The 21,014-nt window shown below is 44.5% G+C and overlaps 1 protein-coding gene across 1 annotated transcript; it reads left to right on the forward strand.

Annotated features, from left to right (window-relative positions):
* Positions 1-55: 55 nt before the first annotated feature.
* Positions 56-14,188, forward strand: TRAM1 (translocation associated membrane protein 1). Its single transcript, XM_035125818.2, has 11 exons — positions 56-307; positions 3,108-3,171; positions 4,005-4,126; positions 4,286-4,402; positions 4,562-4,620; positions 4,937-5,021; positions 6,665-6,735; positions 7,257-7,361; positions 9,601-9,744; positions 11,609-11,766; positions 13,594-14,188. Exons 1-11 carry the CDS (start codon positions 185-187, stop codon positions 13,665-13,667), a joined length of 1,122 nt encoding a protein of 373 aa, XP_034981709.1. The 5' UTR covers positions 56-184; the 3' UTR covers positions 13,668-14,188.
* The last annotated feature ends 6,826 nt before the right edge of the window (positions 14,189-21,014 follow it).

Raw genomic sequence — 21,014 nt, forward strand, 5'->3', positions numbered from 1 at the left:
GGGTCAGGGAGCCGAGGAGGAGGCGAAGGCGAAGTTGGGCGGAGCGGCTGTCTAGGCGTCCTCCCCTTCCTCGGGGCCCCGCCGCAGAGAGCGCGAGCGGGGCTGGGCTAGGCTATAGGCTAGCGGCGGCTGGAGCAGGGGCCGAGGAAGGAAGGGCTGGTGGCCGCGCTGCGCTCTGCCCGCCATGGCGATCCGCAAGAAGAGTAGCAAGAACCCGCCCGTGCTCAGCCACGAGTTCGTCGTGCAGAACCACGCGGACATTGTCTCCTGCATGGCTATGGTCTTCCTGCTGGGGCTCATGTTCGAGGTGAGCGGGCGGGGAGGAAGGAGGACCAGGGCGCCCAGGAGGGATGGGGGGACGCGGAGGGAAGCTGGCTCCTTCCTACGGTCAAGCAGGCGCCTTGTTAGGGAGCGAAGTCCGCTTCTCCCTGGCCTCAGCAAGCAAGCGCGGGGTGGAGAAAGAGACTGGTTTCCAACGGGGTCAAGCTTCTAGTCCCTGCCGTCGCGCGCAGGCAGTGCTTGATCACTCCCGCTTCCTCTTTCCTTTTCAGTTGTACGCAGTGTGTGTTGTGTGTGTGTGTGAAGAGAGGGAGGAGGGGAGTGGTGTGGCGATTGTGTGTATACTAAGTGTATACGTACATCCACAAACCCATTCATCCTCGTCCAAATGCTGCCAGGAACATTGTCGTGGGGAGCTGGAGTTCCTCCCTGACCGCAAACCTCCCCAGCGCTGTGTGGGTCTTAAAAAGCACCAGGATCCTGCGTGGCGTGGGTGGTGGAGTTGTGTGGTTAAGACAGCGGCTTCCCCCACCCACCCACCCACCCCGCCCCGATAAACATCTGGCAGGCTTTTCGGTCCTTCCTCGAGCCTTTCGCCTTGGCAGACGGAGAGTGTGGGGTGGTAGGAAGTCAGCAGGTCCTTGTGTCTAGGCGGGCGCGGCGCGGGGGGGCACCAGCGAGGCAAGCGGATGCGCCTTGTGTCCGCGTCAGCAGTTGCTGTTGTGGGTTTGCGCGGAGGAGCAGCTGGTAGGTAGCCCGAGCGGTGCAACATCCTGCGAGCAGGAGCAGCCATCCTTCCACGGCAGATGTGGCTGTCTCCGTCCTCAGTCAAAGTCTGCTGGGCCTGACATCTGTCTCTCCTGCCCCCCCCCCAATATACACACTCGTTTCTCCCAGACGCCCACCACCACGCTTTTGGAGAGCCGGGTATGTCCCACACCCACTTCAGCTCCGTCTTGCTGAAATGCAGACCTGCAGCGCTGAGCATCCTAACCAGGGAGTAATCCACACGGAGCACAGTGGGGCTTACTCATGAGTAAGCCTGCACATAGCATCCCGCTGTCGGAGAGGGGAAGTAGGCACACCGCCTTTGCTGCCTCCAGTGTTTCCGAAGCGGAGCAATCGCCGCAGTGTAAACGGGGTTTTCGGAGTGTATGGTTGGGGGGGGGGAGATGGCGAAAGAGCCTCCGCCGTGCACGCCTCTCTGACCGGGTTGTGCGCTTGCCTGGCTGCCTGCTGAGTAGTTCCTGGTCTCGGCAAGGTTACGTGGCACTCAGAGCTGGAGCACTATGGGGAGGGCGGGGAGAATCTACGTTTTTGGAGACGGGAGGTGCTGGCAGGGGGTGTGGAGCGGGGAGCGCGTAGAGAGAGATTTGCCTCCGGTTGCCTGGGCTAGAGGGAGGGGAGAGGGCGCGCAGTCCTTTGTGTGCAACGGGCAGAACTACAGGCCCCATGAGGCGCTGCGGGAAGCGGCTCCTCCCCCTCCTCTTGGCACCAGGGAAGGTGAGCTGGACGGTGACGTGTACATAGAGAGAACCCCGCGGCCCGCCTTCCGAGCGTGGCGGTCGCTTGCAGTTGTTGGTCGCAGCCAGATGGGGTTGCCTGGCGCCCCTCCAGATAGGGGATGCGACACGTGTCAAGGTGTGTGCATGCCATGGCTCTGGGTTAGAACCTGGGAAGTGGAAGCTGTCCTTGAAATAGTTAAATAACTGACTTATAAAAATATTTATTTTTATAAATATATCATTAAAAAAACATATTAAAGCATACAGCAATAAAACATGAAACTGAACTTAGTAACCCCAGAGCTTAATGAGGGTATGGAAGACTTAAGCAGTCGAGTGACTAGCTCCAGAGCAGTTTTAAATGGTAGTGCTTCTTTGTGAAGTATTTGAGTCATATAACTTTAAGGCTCTGTTGAAAACCTGCTTCAGAAACTGCTGCCCCTAGTTCTGATGACACTTTGGAGGAAAGTAGCACGAGGAGCAGATGCACTTTTATAAGGAGCAGAATTAGAATTGCACATGGGAACTTAACTTTATCTGAACAGCATGTATGCAAACGCCTCTCTAAAATAGTTGTCGTTGGTTTTCCATGCATTACATTGGTAAATAATAATGTGTCTAGCATTTTTATTTCTTGAAGCTAAAGATTGCAGCAGTTTCTGTCCTTTCCATACCAGCTTGCCCATAAGTGATGTCCTGAGGCCATTTTTTTGGGAACAGCTGTTTTAAAAGTGGCATGTGCAGTTATGTGTTCTAAACAGTGCATTTACTTGAGTTATTTGGACAGCCACAAGTGTTGGTGCTGACCTTTAAAACCCTAAACAGCCTCGGTCCAGTATACCTGAAGGCCTCTCTGGGCGGCTTCCAACAAAACATTAAATTACAGAAATCCATCAAACATTAAAAGCTTCCCTAAACAGAGCTGCCTTAAGATGCCTTCTAAAGGTCTGGTAATTGTTGTTCTCTTTGACCTCTGGTGGGAGGGCGTTCCACAGGGTGGGTGCCACTACCGAGAAGGCCCTCTGCCTGGTTCCCTGTAACTTGGCTTCTTGTAGCGAGGGAACCGCCAGAAGGCCCTCGGTGCTGGACCTCAGTGTTCAGGTAGAACAGTGGGGGTGGAGACGCTCCTCCTATGTTCTAGTTTGATGTTTCTTTTGTAATGGCTTCAGCTACACAAATAAGCAATAATAGTAACAATAATGTTATTTTCCTTGCTTCTGAGTAGACATGGTTAGGGTTGTGCTGTTAGTATGTTTAGAATCATATCCTTGGTGTGTTCTTTGTAGAAATAATTTTATTTAATTGGGTTTTGTTTCATTTCAGGTTACAGCAAAAGCAGCTGTTGTCTTTGTTACACTTCAGTACAATGTTACCATTCCTGCCACAGGTAAAGCTCTAAAAAATATCTTATCCATTTGTCCTAGATAGAAAATGAATACTGATTCACTGCTAATACATTGCCATATCATCTGATAGGCTAGTCCTAAAACTTGCTAGACTAGCAAACACTGTACTAGTGGAACAGCAGAAGAATGAGAAACACCAGTAATGATGTTTGCGTTGTGACCTATTGGCTGGTTTGAATGTACTGTACCACCAAGCCATGGCTTGGTGCAACATGTATGATGAGTCTTGAAATGCTGTAGAATTTCCCCTTCCTTCCCCACTCATCACATACCATTATTTCATCCCTTCCTTCCTGATTTGCAGCAAATCCTAGTTTGTCTTTCCTCCAGCAACATGGTTTACACTTACTCCCTGCAAACCAGGATCAGAAACAATGGATCAGAGATCACAAACCCAGGGAGGGAATCATGAATGCCGGAGGAAGAGGGGCACACAAATGCAACAGTCCTCCATCCCTTGTTACTCTAGCACCAAACCACAGTTTTGCATTGTCTTACCCTGCCTATTGTCAGTATGAGCTTAGCTCTGGATGGAGCTGTGCTGCTCTTAAAGATAAATAAGATTTTGAATCTGGTGACTGAAATAATGAAGGCACGATTTGTTCCAACATTTTAACGTACTGCATATATTGTAATTTAGACTTTTACTTGCATTAACTAATGCTGTGTTAGCAGAGAAGTAAATAACAAACTAGTCCTTGCAGTCTTCATTAAACTTGAAATAACTCTTTAATTTCTTCAGTTCCAATTTCAAATTAGGAGCGGGTTCGTAAAATAAGTGTATATTTAATGTTGCTGTCTTTTCTTCTCTTAGAGAAACAATCTACAGAAACAGTCACATTGTATCACTATGGCATCAAAGATTTGGCTACGGTTTTCTTCTACATGCTGGTTGCAATAATCATACATGCTATCATTCAAGAATATGTGTTAGATGTAAGTATTGTCAGGACAATATTGAAGATTGCTACAGTGGTATTTGATTGAGTGTATGGATGTGTTGTCAACATGAGTCTTGGATTTGGCTTCGCGTGACAGATAACTTCTTATGGAAGCTGTTATGCAGATCAATAACACGGATTCCTTTTCTTATAGAAAATTAACAGGCGAATGCACTTTTCCAAAACAAAGCACAGCAAGTTCAATGAATCTGGACAACTCAGTGCGTTCTACCTTTTCTCCTGTGTTTGGGGAACAAGCATTCTTGTCTCTGTGAGTATCTCACTTGTACATACTCGAGCTGCAATTCTGTATCACTTAGTAGGAGTGAGCCCCATTACTCTCAGATGGGACTGACTTCTCCGTAGACATGTAGTTACAGTTTAGTCTTAACCATAAAGGGTATTTGACATGTTTATTTCTTATTTTCAGGAGAATTATGTAGCTGACCCAACATCACTCTGGCGGGACTATCCACATACATCATTGCCGTGAGTTTATCAGTGCTGCGGGGTGGGGCATATGTCATATAGTTTCTTTAACTTGTCCCAGGGTGTTAAATCAACCAGCAACTTGATTGCAGGTATTTCAAGTTCTTTTCTTCTTTTCTTCTTCCTGGTCTTCTGTTGCCAATTCCAAGCATGTTGTTCTTTCATAAATGTGTGACCGGTAGTTTCCATCCTACCATTAGTTCTTAATCTCCTTAGAAAACATTTCAGATATGACTCCATTGTAACACCTAATTTAAACAAGGTCTTATTCGAGAGCTATTTCATTATCTTTGACCTTTTCCATGCTGTATTGTAGGTTCCAAATGAAATTTTTTTACATCTCCCAACTGGCATACTGGTTGCATGCTTTCCCAGAACTCTATTTCCAGAAGACAAAAAAAGTAAGTCCACCTTTAGTTTCATGTTCAGAAGCGTGTGTGTGTGTGTGTGTGTAAATCTTAATTGGCTGGTAGGAAAGAAAAAGTAAATTCTTCTAAAAGCAAACTGTTTGCTCATGGCAATGCTTTAAGCAAGCTTGTTGCCTAGTTCTGTATATCTTAATGTCAACATTTGTAGCATTCTCCCACACTGTACTTGGGTCTTCTGAGAGGTAGGGAAGATTTCTGTGAGTTACTTCTCCAAGGGACTTTGCTTTTACCTGGATATACAGGTTGATTCATAATAAAATATACTGTTTCCATTTATAGTGAATGGAAACTGTATACTTCATTATGAATCACCCTGTATTTCTAATGATTAGGCTGGAACCCTATACAGCAGGTGTTGAAAACCTTTGGCCATGTTTGCTAGGGCTAATGGGAGTTCACCAGCATCTAGAGAGCCCAAGCTTCCTTGCTGCTATACACATTTATCTAGGAATAAGTGCCAGTGAACTTAGTGGGACAAGTGAATAGATATGCCTGGGAGTCTCTTGTTAGTTAGGAGCACTAAACTGCACCTGGGAAACCTACCGTACTTTTCCGTGTATAAGACTAGGTTTTTTTACTTTAAAATAAGGTTAAAAATCTGGGGGCATCTTAAACACGGATAGTGCATATGCCCATTTTCTAAATTTGGGGTCCCCAAAAGTAGGGGGCGTCTCATACATGGGTGCGTCTTATACATGGAAAAATACGGTAGTTGCTGAACTGCAAACCTCTGAAGGCTGTGTTGCTGAGACCCAGCACAAAACCAAGCTTTAGCCTGCAAGGGCAGCAGCGGCAACAGCACACACCCAGCCTCCAGCATAGTCATGAGGAGGGCACCTGAAGCTTTCATTTCCTTTTTTAAAGCAACCGCAGTCATTTCCCCCTCTCTGCATATTGCAGTAGCTGTCAGCTCTGGTTTATGATGATCTCGATGCAGAACAGCTGCGCGGTATAAAGGTTTACAACTTTCAGCATTGTAATCAGCCTTATTAGCAGCTACCAGGACAAATACAGTGAGATCTTTCTCATTTCCTGCTAACAAAAATTAATTTTCTGCTTGGTTGAACAGTTCATGGTTTGAATGATAATAAGAGTAATTTGGTCATTATGTTCTGAAAGATGGCAGGTTAGCAAACAGTGAATAAGGTCTTGAATGGCCACATTATATCAGTGTGTGGTTTTTACCATTTGACCAAGAGTAGTGTTGCAACGTCTAGTGAATAGTTGGAGCAACACTAGCACAGTACATTTATTGCTTCTTAGGTGGCGAAGTTTCTGGCCTGTTACAATTTGAAACCTAGACGTGGGGAACTGAGGATTGCATATTGTAGAAATATTACTACTATGCAAATCTTTTACATTTTTCTTATTTTTGCACAAATAGAAACTTGTTTGTATGTCTTTTAAGTATTTGTGAAATAAATCAAGCAGAGCATTTATTTTAAAAATTTGAGTAAGATTTCAGGGTACGAACAAACTCCAGGATCAGCTATTAGAAACAGAATAGTACAAGACAAGAAATGCCTGTCCTGATTGGGTAATGTTCAGAAACTGGTGAATGTATTTAAATTATGAGAATTCCCTGCAGAATTGATAAAGCTGTGGCTTTTTCATAGGAAGACATTCCTCGCCAGCTTGTTTACATTGGACTCTACCTTTTCCATATCGCTGGAGCTTATCTGTTAAAGTAAGTGGCTTACTTGTTTTGCTGCCATACAGAGCCCGTTAGAGGGGATTGGGGGGCAGGGGCTAAATTAAATAATAACTAATTTGATAGTGAAACACCGTATCAAGTGTTCTGATACTGCAATCCAACATATTTTACATTGTACCCTGGAAAATGACTGTAGAAGTCCAGTAGATGTTTAGCAATCAGGTGTTTCCCTCAAAGGGAAAGGTTTTTTCCTGCAATAACTTGTTTATTCCATCTTTCCTGACCAGACTGCAGGAGACAAGCTCATACCTGAACTGTTGAATTTATCTTGAATGCACACAGAAACTTTATGTCAATATCCAAAGTAGATTAATATATATATATATATATATATATATATTGCATTTCTCCCCTCCCTTTGAAATTGAGCACTCACTGGAATGATGCTGTAAGTCCATAGTTCACTTTGAATGCTCAAATGAGTGGGTTTAATCAAAGACCTTGTGTCCCTCTACCAACTAGAAACTTATTTCCTTTCATTTTTGTTCTTACAGTTTGACCCACCTTGGCCTTGTTCTTCTTGTGCTACATTACTTTGTGGAGTTTCTGTTCCACATCTCCAGACTGTTTTACTTCAGTGACGAAAAATATCAGAAAGGGTAAGTACTTTACGGTAACTTCCAACCTTTAAAAATATGTCTGGAAATACAACTTCTGATTAATGCTTGAACATGCACAGTTAACATTGGGCTGCTTCACCGAATGCTGCCTGTTCTTCTGTACATTAAAATAACATATTATAATAACAGGGATAGTTTTGTTAAGTTCTCTGTTTAAGATAAAAATAAGTCTGCAAGCAAATATCTGGCTGATTACTTCAGGTACACAGACTTTGGCCTGACTTACCTGTATAGCTCTTGGTCAGGTGCACCCCACTCCTCTTTCTCTTACATTTTCTTCACTTCTGACACCATGTTCCAGGCATTTCTCACTCCCTTGCCACCTTCTGCACTCAAGGATCAGTGCAGCTTAGCCAGATATATTCCTTCCTTTCCCCTCTGGCATAAAGACAACTTGCTGTTCAAGTACAACCACAGAATTCCTATGCACAAAACAGTTACCAATTACTTCTTGAGATTGGTGTGCATTCAGATGCACATACAAAAACTCCCCCCCACCTGGAATAGCTTCATTAGTTTTGAAGAAGGGTCTTGACCTGTTTATAGATATATATCCACATTAAACAATTCCTTAATCTAGAAGCTATTTGAAGCTTAGATGGCTTCACACATTTTTCTGAGCCCTCAGAGATGGAAGACATACCGTGTTTCTCCTAAAATAAGACGTGCCTCTAAAATAAGCCATGGCACGATCTTTTAAAGGCAAAAAAATATAAGACATCCCCCAAAAATAAGACATGTTGGGGGGGGGTACCGGTACCTACCCGACCCAGCGGGAGCCGGCAAATACAGCAGCGCGCACCGCGCCGCGCCCCAGCCCAGCGGGAGCCCCAGCACAGCGACGCGCCGAGCTCCGACTGAACGGGCCCCAGGACCCGGCAGCGGGTGGTGCGCGAAGCCGCAGCAGCCGGCAGGAGCCGGCAGCAGCCCCAGCCGCGTCGCGCCGCACCGCGTCAAGCCCCGGGACCCAGCAGTGGGCTCAGCGAGCGGCGCGCAAAGCCGCAGCCGCCGGCAGCAGCCCCAGCCGCGCCGCACCGCATCGCGTCAAGCCCCGGGACCCAGCAGTGGGCTCAGCGGGCGGCGCGCGAAGACGCAGCAGCCGGCAGCAGCCCCAGCAACGCCGCGCCGCACCGCGTCAAGCCCCGGGACCCAGCAGTGGGCTCAGCGGGCGGCGCGCGAAGACGCAGCAGCCGGCAGGAGCCGGCAGCAGCCCCAGCAACGCCGCGCCGCACCGCGTCAAGCCCCGGGACCCAGCAGTGGGCTCAGCGGGCGGCGCGCGAAGACGCAGCAGCCGGCAGCAGCCCCAGCAACGCCGCGCTGCGCCGCGTCAAGCCCCAGGACCCAGCAGTGGGCTCAGCGGGTGGCGCGCGAAGACGCAGCAGCCGGCAGCAGCCGCGCCGCACCGCATCAAGCCCAGGGACCCAGCAGTGGGCTCAGCGGGCGGCGCAAGAAAGCCACAGCAGCCAGCAGGAGCCGGCAGCAGCCCCAGCCGCACCGCACCACGCCGCGTCAAGCCCAGGGACCCAGCAGTGGGCTCAGCGGGCAGCGCAAGAAAGCCCCGTACCATAGTTAAGGTAACAATGCTGTACCATGCTTAATTAAAAAATAAGACATCCCCGAAAATAAGCCGCGATGTGGTTTTTTATAGGAAAAATGAATATAAGACGTGTCTTATTTTAGGAGAAACACGGTATGTCAGAAGAGACCCATGACATTGTATCCTCTAGAATGCCTTCCTGGATGTGTGAGAAGGGACAGTGTTCTGGCTAAACGGTGTTCTAAAATTTATGTTGTGAGAAGCCAAGTTACAGGGAACCAGGCAGAGGGCCTTCTCGGTAATGGCGCCCGCCCTGTGGAACGCCCTCCCATCAGATGTCAAAGAGAAAAACAGCTACCAGATTTTTAGAAGACATCTGAAGGCAGCCCTGTTTAGGGAGGCTTTTAATGTTTGATTGATTATTGTGTTGTATTTTTCTGTTGGAAGCCGCCCAGAGTGGCTGGCAAACCCAGCCAGATGGGCGGGGTAAAAATAATATATTATTATTATTATTATTTATTATTATGTGTGAAGTCAAGTACTTTTGGCCCATGACACCTTAATATTCAATACGTATGTTAATCTTATCTGCCTCTGAAATAATTGCTTTTAGTAGTACAATGAATGGAATTCTACTGAGGTGCAGTAATAATATGTTCATACCTGGTCTCCTTCCTCTAGGTTTTCAATCTGGGCCGTCCTTTTTGTTTTGGGAAGACTTCTGACCCTGATTCTTTCTGTCCTTACTGTTGGATTTGGCCTTGCTAGAGCAGAAGACCAAACATTGGATTTTAGTACCGGGAACTTTAATGTGCTGCCCATCAGGTATGAGACGACAGGCACAGCTTTATAGTTTGAGGCAGTGAAACTTCATGAGTTGCTTGGGGACCACTTTCCTAAAAGCATCTGGTGGGCTTCTGTTTGAAAGAAGAGGCTGCATCAGATGAACAGCTGGCAGGCTTCTATCTTCATGCTTTTGTGGTGCTTTAAAGTCATAGCTTCATGTGGATGAGACTTGTTTGAGTAGTCTGGTTTTGTATGAACTGGCTTTACCTAGAACTTGTACAATTCCCAGCTAATCAGCATTTGCATAAACCAGGGGAAGGCAGGGGTGGGAAACCTTCCAGAAGCTGCATCCCATTGGTGGGCAAGGCAAGAGACCAAAAGTGGGTGGGATTAGAGCCACAAGTGGGTGGGGCCATGGCCGAGGCTCTTAATTTGTGTGTTCTACACCCCATCTGCCCCATCTCTCACCTTCTGTCAAGGCAAGCAATAATTGTTTTCGTAGTTTAGGGACACATGCCAGCTAGGCAAAAATGAAGAGGACACAGGGCAGTGTTGTTGGTGAGGGATGAAGAGGTGTCCCAAAGACAGAGTACAGAGATCTGGAGGGTCATATTTGGCTCCTGTCAAAAAGTTATTTTTAATTTATTTCATGAACTTTATATTATTATAATAATTATTAAGCTTTATTATAAAAAAAACTCAAAGTGGTTTACAAAAAGATAAAACATTAAAATGAAGAAAAATTCACAAACATACTTGAAAACATACAAAAGTTAAAATAGTAAAATAGATGAAATTTACCTCTCTCTATGCAGGATTAGGGTATGTTGAGGGTGAATTTAGGTAATTAGCTGAGGTGTATAACTAGAAAAATAGTAAATAAGACCTTTCCTTGTGTACATGTTTTGCAGAATAAAATGTGATGTAAAACATGCTGTTAAAACTGTGTGGTGTGCACTGCCTGTCTTTTCAGGAAAAGTTTCTTTTTGTAGTTCAATGATAAATCCTTCTTAAATTTAAACACTTGAGCATGTTGACCACCTGACATTGTTGGTGCCACTCCTTCACATTTAGGGTAGATGTTTAGGGTCTAACTGTGATGATGACCCCAGAAAGTGTCGAATCCATTCCACAAAGAATTTTGGCTCAGTTTCAATATGAATTTCAGCTTCTAGTTACACAGTACCGTGACTATATTTATAGTTCCTGGAAGGATGTTGTTTCAGTGAGCTGCAGATCATGGGCTGCTGTTTATCTAGCCACATAGCGTATGTCACTGATAACTAAGTGTGAAATATCTTCATCTAGATCAAAGTACAAAACGTACAGGGAGATGTTGCCCTCAGAAGGCAAAAAGTGTTGCCCTCCTGGTTAGAGAATTGGATGTTATCTTCTTTGCCAAAATACATACAGAACTTTTATTTGTATGTTGCCTTTCCACAGTTCGAACCGTGCTCCAGGCAGCTCACAACAAAACCCCACAGACAAACCCCAAGACCAAGAGTCTGTTCAGCAGCCTCAGCTTTTGTAGCTGGAATCAGTCAGGGTCCTTGCCCTCCCAGGCCAAGTGGGAAATGGCCTGCAAGGCAGGGAGCAGGTCTTCCAGGACTCACAGCCAAGTGTAGTTTAATTATTGCATGGGAACGAGAGAATTTGCCAATTTCAGAACATGCTTTTCAGTCTATGCATTCCTATTGTGTTATTACCTTGTTAAATTCCTGGAGCTTTGCTATGCTTCCATTAAACCTAATCTCTCTGGGCTTTTTATGTACTTTCCCAGATAACAAGGAAATAAAAGGCTTGATAAATGGCCAAGAAACATCCTGCCTAGTGGGAACAGTTTTCCTAATGCTTGTCATTTTCGGAACTTCAGGAATCCTAGTAATCTGTCTTCTCTTTGTAGAATCAGCGTACTGGCATCTATCTGTTTCACACAGGCCTTTATGATGTGGAAGTTCATCAATTTCCAGCTGAGAAGGTGGAGAGAACATTCTTCACCTCCCCAACCAGTGAAAAAGAAGTTTGCAACAACTAAAAGCAAGCCTTCCAAAAAAGAAAGAGGTTTGTATTTCAGTCCTTTGCCCTTTTGGAGGAGGGGGAAATGAAACAAGTCCCACAAGGCATTGAGGAACCTCGTTGCAAGTGACACTTAAGCCAATACCACGTTCCCTGAATTCAAGGGCAGCAGTACTGATTTCTTACGTAACCAAATATTGGCGATACAGATTCATTGGGAGATAAAATTGGCTTCCCACAAAGAATCCTGGGAACTGTCATTTGTTAATGTTCTCCTAAGAACTCTCAGCACCCTTTACAAAACTATGGCTCCCATGGTTCCTTGGGGGAAGCCATGACTGTGAAAAGTGGTGTGAAATAATGCTTTAAATGTATGGTTTTGGAGGGGGGGAGGGTCACACACATCATCTTTAATAGTATTCTGTCTCTGGAAGAAGCTCTTGTCTCTTTTCATTTATCTTTTTGCCCTGGGTTAGTGATCACAGTTGCAGAGTGTAGAGACAATCCGCAGACTTGAGTGGTGATCTTAATGTACTGCATCTTGTATCTGCGCATAAAGGACGAAAACAGCAGGGGTCTCTGCAAATAAAGCAAGAAATTTCTGGTGTCAGAATTCTGGCTAAGTTATTTATTTATTGGATTCCTGCCCTTCGTCGTAAGATCTCAGGGCGGATCACAGAATGGCACTGAACTGATTAAGCCCCAATTCCTTTTTTTATTACTTTTAGATTCTTGGGTTGCATGCAGTCATGAAAGTGCTGAAAATTAGACATATGGAGTTGTTACCTAGTTTCATTTGTTGACTTTTTAAATTTATTGTATATATTATTGTTACTGGTGCGTTTTACTGTTTGGGATTTTTAATTGCATTGTAAGCTGACCTGGGATGAAAAGTTAAGAAGGGCAGGAAAGGGGTAGTCAAAGCGCCCCCCCCCCAACCAGGCATTCATTGCCTGCTGGATCTTCTGTAAATGACATAAATTACAGGGCTTTACCTATTTGGAAATCTAGATTTTTTTTATTAAGTTTTATATTTCCCCTTTTCTACAAGGAGCTCAAGGTAGTGTGCAGGGATCCAATTCCTTTCCTCTTCACAATTGCAAAGTAGGATATGGTGAGAGTTGGTGACAGGCCCAAGATCACCCAGCAAGCTTCATGACTGAATGGGGGGATTTGAGCCTCTTAAGTCAGTGTTTCCCAAACTTGGGTCTCCAGCTGTTTTGGGGCTACAACTCCCAGCATCCCTAGCTAGCAGGACCAGTGGTCAGGGGTGGTGGGAATTGTAGTCGAAAAACAACTGGACACTCAAGTTTGGGAAACACTTCTCCAAGTCTACCCACTTCTAGGCCAATGCTCTAATTCTTGGCAGCAGCCCTCAATGGTGTTTTTCAGATAGTGTGGCCTTTCTGCCAAGCATAGAATACTATTGTAGCTATTTGTCCTAAGCCACTCTGGGCGCTATTAACATATATCTGTATCGGGTGTAAGGAAACTTTGGCCTACCAGTTGTTGCTGGACTGTAGCAAGTCCCAAAAGCCCCAACAAGCAATACCAATAACTAGGGATGATGGGATGTGTAGTCCAAAAATATATGGTGAGTCAAAGGTTCCCCCCACCTAACTTGTATGGTGAATGTTATTTTTGAAAATCTGGTTATAATATAAAGTTGTCTGGATATAATTTTACCATTTCTTCTAAAGCTGCTGTGGGATATGGGATGCTATACAAAATTGACCTTTGGTCTGATTCAGCAGGGCTAGTCTTGTATTGCTTTAAGTTTGGCTTTCTACTAAATGAATTATATATTTTTTAATGCTTTCTAGATATGTTACCTAGAAAAGAGCTTAACAATGTATATTGTCTTATTTTTAGAAAATGGAATAAATGGAACATTAACCTCAAATGGAGCAGACTCGCCTCGCAGCAGGAAAGAAAAATCCTCTTAAAACAGAACTTTATTAAGTTAATTGACTAATATCCCCAAAGAGAACTGCTTTTTACTTTGGAAAGTCCTTCAGCACCCGAGTTCCTACAGTTAACAAAAAAAATAAAATTAATACTTTTTTGTTATTGCTACCATAACGTTTGTGCAGCTTTTTAAACTGAAAAAGGGGGCCACATTATTTTTTTAGTATCTTTGAAAATGTTGTGAGTGTTGATTGGAATCCACTTGCCAAAAATCAGTGATACAATCTGCCATTCCTTCCAGCTTTACGGTGATGAATCTAGTCCATTCCAAAAAAAAAGACAATATGAAATTCCTGTTTAAGGAAAAATTGAACATTTAAGTAAAATAGTAATGCCATATTTTTTTTTAAGATATTCTCTTAACACTTAGGTGTATATTTTGATTTTACAGTTCCGAACAGAATTTGTAAACTACCAAAATAATACTTGTTACTTTGTAGACAATCTCTACCATGATTCAAGAAAATCCCTTATTAAAACACAGTTGGACTGATTGAAATGTTGCTGTGTATGTATATTGTCAAGTATACTGTGAGTTTTGTTGCCATCAGAACTTCCATCAGCATGCATGGATAGCCAGTGACAAAACACTGCGAGTACATATTGATTGCTGCTGAACAGCTCACTTGGCATCCTCCTGGTTTACATTCACAAATTCCTGAATTTGAAGGCTCCCTATGAAGATACCACAGCTGCTTTGTTCATCTTCCCTGGTGGTTTTTCTGCTGGGCCATGGTGAGCTAAGTCATAGTTTGGTTTCTTGTCTCATCCAAATCCAGACTCATGATTTATCTCTTTCCTGACTAACCACAAGTTTGTTTTATGGCTTGTGGTTTGTCAGGGAGAAGCTAAACCACAAGACTGGGTTTGGACAATGCACTAAGCCAAACTTACCAGGACGAGGAGCAAAGCAGCTACAAAACCCTTTTCCTGGTGCCTACACGCCAACCAGGGCATCGTATCTCGTTCTGCCAAGCCATATTCAAGTGTGCACCTGAAAGCATGCTGAGACATGCTTTCACACACCCTTTTAGCCCCAGCCACATAGTTCTCCCATCTCTACCAGCTGCAGCCTCAGATCTTTGGGTGGAATGCCCGAAGGCAGGGAATGCCTAAACTGTTAAAGGTCCAGGTAAATATATGCATCATTGGTATACGTCAGAAGCTGACTAACGATGGAGCTAGATGCAGCTCCGTACGGAGGGAATTCCACAATTTCGGGATGGCATGGAGACAAGCCATTCCCAGGCTGCCATCCCCCCCCCCTTCTTAGCGGTGGAACGAAAATAATGCCCAAGAGGATCTATAAGAATGAAGACAAATATATTGTGACAGGGCCTAAGCTGTTTAAAGCCCTAAGCATCAGTGTAAGTAAGCACCTTGAATTGGGCTTGGAAACAGTGCAGCTGTTTTAAAACGGGGATTATATTCATTAAGTGGAGCATAGTCACTGCATTTTGGACCAGTTGTAAGAAGAAGTATGGAATAGGGAAGGTGGTAGCTAGCATGGTGCTCAAAAGAGCCAGTATTGACTCTTCAGAAAGGCGCATTGTAGTGACTATTTCAGAGTTTTCCTTAATTCAGTGACCTGGTCTAACTTTGAAGTCGCAGTGGTCAAACCAGAGGAACAGCTGCCACCCTGGAAGATCACTGTTTGAGCAGAGATGTTTGAGTACGTAGTAAGAAAAAGAACAGCAGCATCCTGGTTACAACTGGAGAAGATACAATTGGAGAAGGATAGGCTAGACATAGGGTCCTGGCAGTGACCCTACCATTGGAAGTTGGCTAGGAGTGTATCATTAGAGTAGCTTCCAGCTTTGCTCTTTATTTAAGGAACAACTCCTGTCCTCTCACCACAGCTGTCCTTCAGTTTTACTTAGAAGAACACTCGGGTCTTTAAAGCTGTGTTGATAAGGGTCAAGTCATCTAGCAGGCCACATGCAATTGAAACAGTATCCAATTAATCTCCCAATAAGGAGTGTACCGGGTTCTACAGAAAGAACCATCATCAGTCAAAATGCTAAATATTCCAAACAGTGCTGTTGACTTTTGCACTCTCTTCTATGGTTTTATTGCTTTGTCCCTTGCTGTAGATCATTGGCTTCTTTATTTAAAACTATTTATAAGCTATTTAATATTTTTTAAATTCTCATCAACAGTGTCCACTATGTACAAGGTAAACGCACTATCCATTAAAAAAATACAACCTTAAAACAATCTAAAAGCAAGTGAAACAAGTTCAGGAGATTCATCGGGGTCCAGTCATATGGGTCAGGGAAAGCCTGACCAAAAAGAAGTTTTTCCAAGACATCTGAAGCAGCTGGTGGTTGCTGCTTCCTGAATGGCAGAGGGAAGGACATTCCACAGAACGGTCATCACCCTATGATATCATGTAGAGTGCAGTGCTATGAATATATTTTCTCCAGATCTAACTGGTCTTACAAGTCTACACAGGGGCAGGGGGGTCTTTCAGGTAACCTGGATCCTAGTTGTTTAGGGTTTTATATATTAATGACAAGATCTTGAACATGATCTGGTACTAGTGCAAATCATGCACATCAATCCTCCTTCTCATAGAATGACTGGCTCCTTTTTCTGGAATGTCCACCTTCCCAAGCATCTTATGCACGCAAGATGTGAGTCCCATGCAATTTGCTCCTCATCTTGCCCATCCAAGACCCACCCCACATATGTACCAGGTCTGTTTCCCTTGCGACCAGGGTGCTCCTAAGATAGCACTTCATTACAATTGGAATTCGTAGTCTTTGTTGAATGTCTCCTTACCTGGAGTAATCGGATTACAGTACTTTACTAATTTGTTGTTGCCTGGAAGCTTCAATTTTAATTGCTTTAAGATTTCCTTTTCTGCCTAAAGTGGAGCATTGTAAAGATTCAAATATTCTCACCTGGGGAAATGTTTCTCTGGCAACCTCCCTCAATAAAGATGGGAGTGAGGTAACATGACCACATTTGGGTGCTTTAAAATTTAGGTTCTCCCTATCAGTAACACTTGAGAGGTCTAATATTATCTGTGTGTGGTAATGTTTCCTCATATCCAGTAGCAAGGATTTCTAATAATACGAAGGAAAATATGACCACTTTTCCTCAATCAGAAAATTAAAGTAATGATGAGGCACTTTGTAAACAAAACTGGAATTGTATTTAAAGACAGTGCGGGCTACGGCTTAATGTCTACTCTGATGAGGCAGAACACTTTGTTTCAGTCAAAACTCTTTCAACACTTAAAACGCTCACTTTACTGTGTAAAACTCCCAGCCTCTTCAAGGATCTTCCCCTCAGACAGAGAAACTGGGTTTCCCTGCCTAGGTAACCACTAACCAAGACCTTTCCAGGCTGTAATCTGAGCCCTATCTGACAGTTAAGCCTTATCTAGGCTGTAGCCAAGCCTATTTAACTGACAGTTTGTCAGAATCTACCTACCCACTCTCTGCTGGTTGTTGTAATTTCGTTATTCCCGCAAGGGGACAATGACAATAAAGATATCTTATAACACTCTACCTAGCCCTGATTGGTTTCTGGATCCCCAGGAGGCTGACCCAAGGTCCATCCATCACAAGTTCCCAAAAAAAGGCGTAATGCCTTATCATATCACAAAATGGAGATCATAGCAGATGAATCTTCTGGAAGAGATTTTCAAGATGGATTGGGAATAAAATTTGGTATGCTATTGCTGCTTTGGGAATATAAATATATAATAAACACTTAAAGAGCATGCCTTCTTTCAGTTTCTGCCTTCACATATTTGGCAGAACCTGGCAAGTTTCCATCTTTAAGGCAAGAAAATGTGTCAAAGGAGAAGAGAGTTTTAAATCAGTTTTGTGTTATAAGTCGGCTCTGATAACGTGTTGCACAACTGGATGGCAGGTGCTTGTTTGCCAAGGGAGTGGAACTGGTATTAACATCAACAACTGTCACTTCCATTTCTCTGAATGATGGGTGAAGAGCTGCAGACTCCAGCAGCGTCCTTGAATGGCTCGTGTCTTCAGGGAAACTCTTTTTGTAGCAAGCAACGCAGAGAGAGGCTGATCTGATTGCAGGCTTCAGAAAGTGCCAAAACAGTGTTTTGATCCTTCCCTTGGGCGAATTCACCCCTTTATCCCTTTGTGTTGTGATTGCCTTGGCACAGCCTTGGGTACAAATGAGCAGTGGCATATGTTGGGAGTGTGATGTGGGGAAAGGACATCTTTTGGAATGTACATTTGAGTGTTCAATAAGGGCTTCAACACTTGGTGACATGTTATATCCGCCAGTTGACAAGGAGTCACATGTAAGCAAGCTCTTGCTCTTGAGAATGCTGAAACTTCCCCTGGAGAAGACCGGGATATCCTGTGGCCAATTACACAATAGCTAGGAGCCATTAGCCACCTTTCTCTGTCCTACAGCCCCTCTCTGCTTAGCTGGTGATTTTTCTTGGAAGGGGAAGGAACAGTGAAACATAGCATCTCAGCAGAAATTGAGAAGGGAGGGAAAGAGAATCTGTGATCTTGTCCGAATGTCTCAGAAGGTCTTCAGTGTGGTATAGTGGTTAGGAGCGCTAGACTCATAATCTGGAGAACCGGGTTCGTGTCTCCGCTCCTCCACATGCAGCTGCTGGGTGACCTTGGGCTAGTCACACTTCTCTGAAGTCTCTCAGCCCCGCTCCCCTCACAGAGTGTTTGTTGTGGGGGAGGAAGGGAAAGGATAATGTTAGCCACTTTGAGACTCCTTAGGGTAGTGATAAAGCGGGATATCAAATTTTCTTCTTCTTCTTCTTCTTCTTCTTCTTCTTCTTCTTCTTCTTCTTCTTCTTCTTCTTCTTCTTCTTCTTCTTCTTCACTCTGTAAGCACAACTTACTTCTGGCTACTTTTTATGTGGGAAATGTACTGCACAGTTCATCTCTTACACACTCAAAGCAGAAATGGCTATGCTGTAGCTGATGTGAAACAAACCAATAGCCTTGGTGTTTTTTTTCAAATTACATACCTAGATTTACTACAATTATTTACATTCATGCTATAAATCCTACCAAGGCAGCTTAAAAGTAAAATTCAGTTACATATTTTTAAATGCACAGCAAACAATATCCGCATCAGGGCTGTCATGAACTGGCAGGACAGGGAGGAGGAAGAGGATCCCAGTGAGGGGTGTAGCTGGGACTGAGACACACTGGGACATCCAGGGGGTGGTGAAGGAAGTACTCACAAGGTGACAAGGATGGTGAGGAGTAGGAGGTCAATACATGGGACCCAAAGCAGCTGAGCCCATCACCAGAGCCAGAGGAGGCCCTTTCCCCACAAACACGGCAGGCTCTGAGTTGTAGGGGGCAGTGGGAGGGGTGCTTTAAGAGGCTGAGGCAGGCAGGGGCCCACAGTCCAGCTGGCCAGGTGGAGCTTGCTAGCTCTGAGAGGAGATGTGTGATTCCTCAGTAGGCTTAGAACAGGTGAGGGTCATCTGTTACATCAAGCCCAGATGTTTCAATCAACATGCAAAGTATAAAAGGGAAGCAGAGCTGAGGTGCAGTATCTGATCAACTGGGGCCTAATTTGAATAGTAGAATGTCTGGCATCTGGTGAGTGGAGCTTTTGTGTTGTACTCCGGAATCAGCCCCTTCTTTTGGGTGTTCAGTTAAGTTCAGTTAGAGAGGTCAACTGTCATTCTTGCTTTTTGCCTCTTTCTTGCCTCAATATTGTTTTAGTTTCTCTCAGACAGTATGTTATGATTTTCTTTATTAGTAAAGCTTTGTTTGACATATACGTGAGCCGCTTACTTTGCTGAAAGAAAAGAAAACTCTGCTGAGGAATGGTAGAATATCCTAAACTGCGTAAGTGAGGGGATATTCCCAATCTGACAGGAAGAGGAGGAGAAGGAGAAGGAGGAGGAGGAGGAGGAGAAGGAGAAGGAGAAGGAGAAGGAGAAGAAGAGTTTGGATTTGATATCCCGCTTTATCACTACCCAAAGGAGTCTCAAAGCGGCTAACATTCTCCTTTCCCCTCCTCCCCCACAACAGACACCCTGTGAGGTGGGTGGGGCTGAGAGACTTCAAAGAAGTGTGACTAGCCCAAGGTCACCCAGCAGCTGCATGTGGAGGAGCGGGGAAGCGAACCCGGTTCCCCAGATTACGAGTCTACCGCTCTTAACCACTACACCACACTGGCTCTCAGGAGGATTGGTTCTTTTTAATCGCCCCCATCCTCCACAACAGATGGACCTTGGCTTGGATGCTCTATGGGACTGTGCTTCTGGTTTAACTCTGGACTGTATTCTGACTGCTAGACTTCACACTTGGCTAATTGGATTGACCCTGGACTGTGTTTCTTCGGCTCTGAACTTTGCTTGTGTGGCTTGACCCCTGGACTTTGGACTTGACATACTGTACTGACCTGCTACCAGGTAGGCCAGGGGTTCAGAACACAGGCACTTCATTCAATTCCCCATTCAGTATTCCATGTCTCGTGAACATGCTTGGGCTGTTTGCCTCCTTAGTTATTTTCCTTGAGATGTGCAGCAATTCTGCAGACCTGAACATTCACAAAAGCATGTGGACGTTCTGTCTGGGTGGTGCCGTTTTGGCTATTTAAAGACTGGCACATGGAGCAGTGAGATCTCTATTAGTATACAGGGTGGAAAAGGGTACGTTGAAGATGGCTGGGCATTTCAGCAATAGAATCAGAACTGTAGAGTTGGAAGGGACCCTGAGGGTGATATAGTTCAACCCCCAGCAGTTCTGTGTGGGCTCGAACCACCAACCTTTTGTCAACACACTGACCCATTGTGTCACAGGAAAGATTCTAAAAAGCCTCCTCCACTGCCACACACTGAAAGTCGAGTTCAGTATCAGAAGGCCTGACAAAATTTTGGCCCTTATACTGATAAGCAATAATGAGAGAAGCAGGCCAGTGTTATTATGATCATGTCAGCAAATGGAGCTGTATTTCCAGTCTCCCATTTCCATGCAAACGTTAGATTTTCTTTAAAAGTGTTACAGCAGCATTCTTGTTCCTCCAGCTACTATGGTAAGTAAGTAATTGAAGCAATTATGCAGCTGACACTGAAATCTAAGAGTTCAAACTGCCTCTCAAATCTAAGAGTTCAGCAAAATCCCCCTTGGGCATTCAAATTCACACTTTCAAAAATGTGACTATCTTCAGCTTGCTGAGCTCTGCTTAATTTACATTTCACTCAGATGCCCTACCAATTTAGCCTAGGTAGCATTCCTATTAGGAAATATTCTCCTTGAGTAGTTCAACTAACCTCATATCAAACCGATAAGGATCAATGACTATTGTGTGATAACTTGCTTGAAAAATTTTATGCCACTTATCCA

The sequence above is a fragment of the Zootoca vivipara genome, chromosome 8, assembly GCF_963506605.1.
Source record: "Zootoca vivipara chromosome 8, rZooViv1.1, whole genome shotgun sequence".
Lineage (NCBI taxonomy): Eukaryota > Metazoa > Chordata > Lepidosauria > Squamata > Lacertidae > Zootoca > Zootoca vivipara.

Excerpts from the sequence above, each read along its gene's own strand:
- TRAM1 (XM_035125818.2), top strand. The coding sequence starts at position 185 with ATGGCGATCCGCAAGAAGAGTAGCAAGAACCCGCCCGTGCTCAGCCAC. Across the intron at positions 308-3,107 it reads TGCTGGGGCTCATGTTCGAG|GTTACAGCAAAAGCAGCTGT; the intron begins GTGAGCGGGCGG and ends GTTTCATTTCAG. Across the intron at positions 11,767-13,593 it reads GCCTTCCAAAAAAGAAAGAG|AAAATGGAATAAATGGAACA; the intron begins GTTTGTATTTCA and ends TCTTATTTTTAG.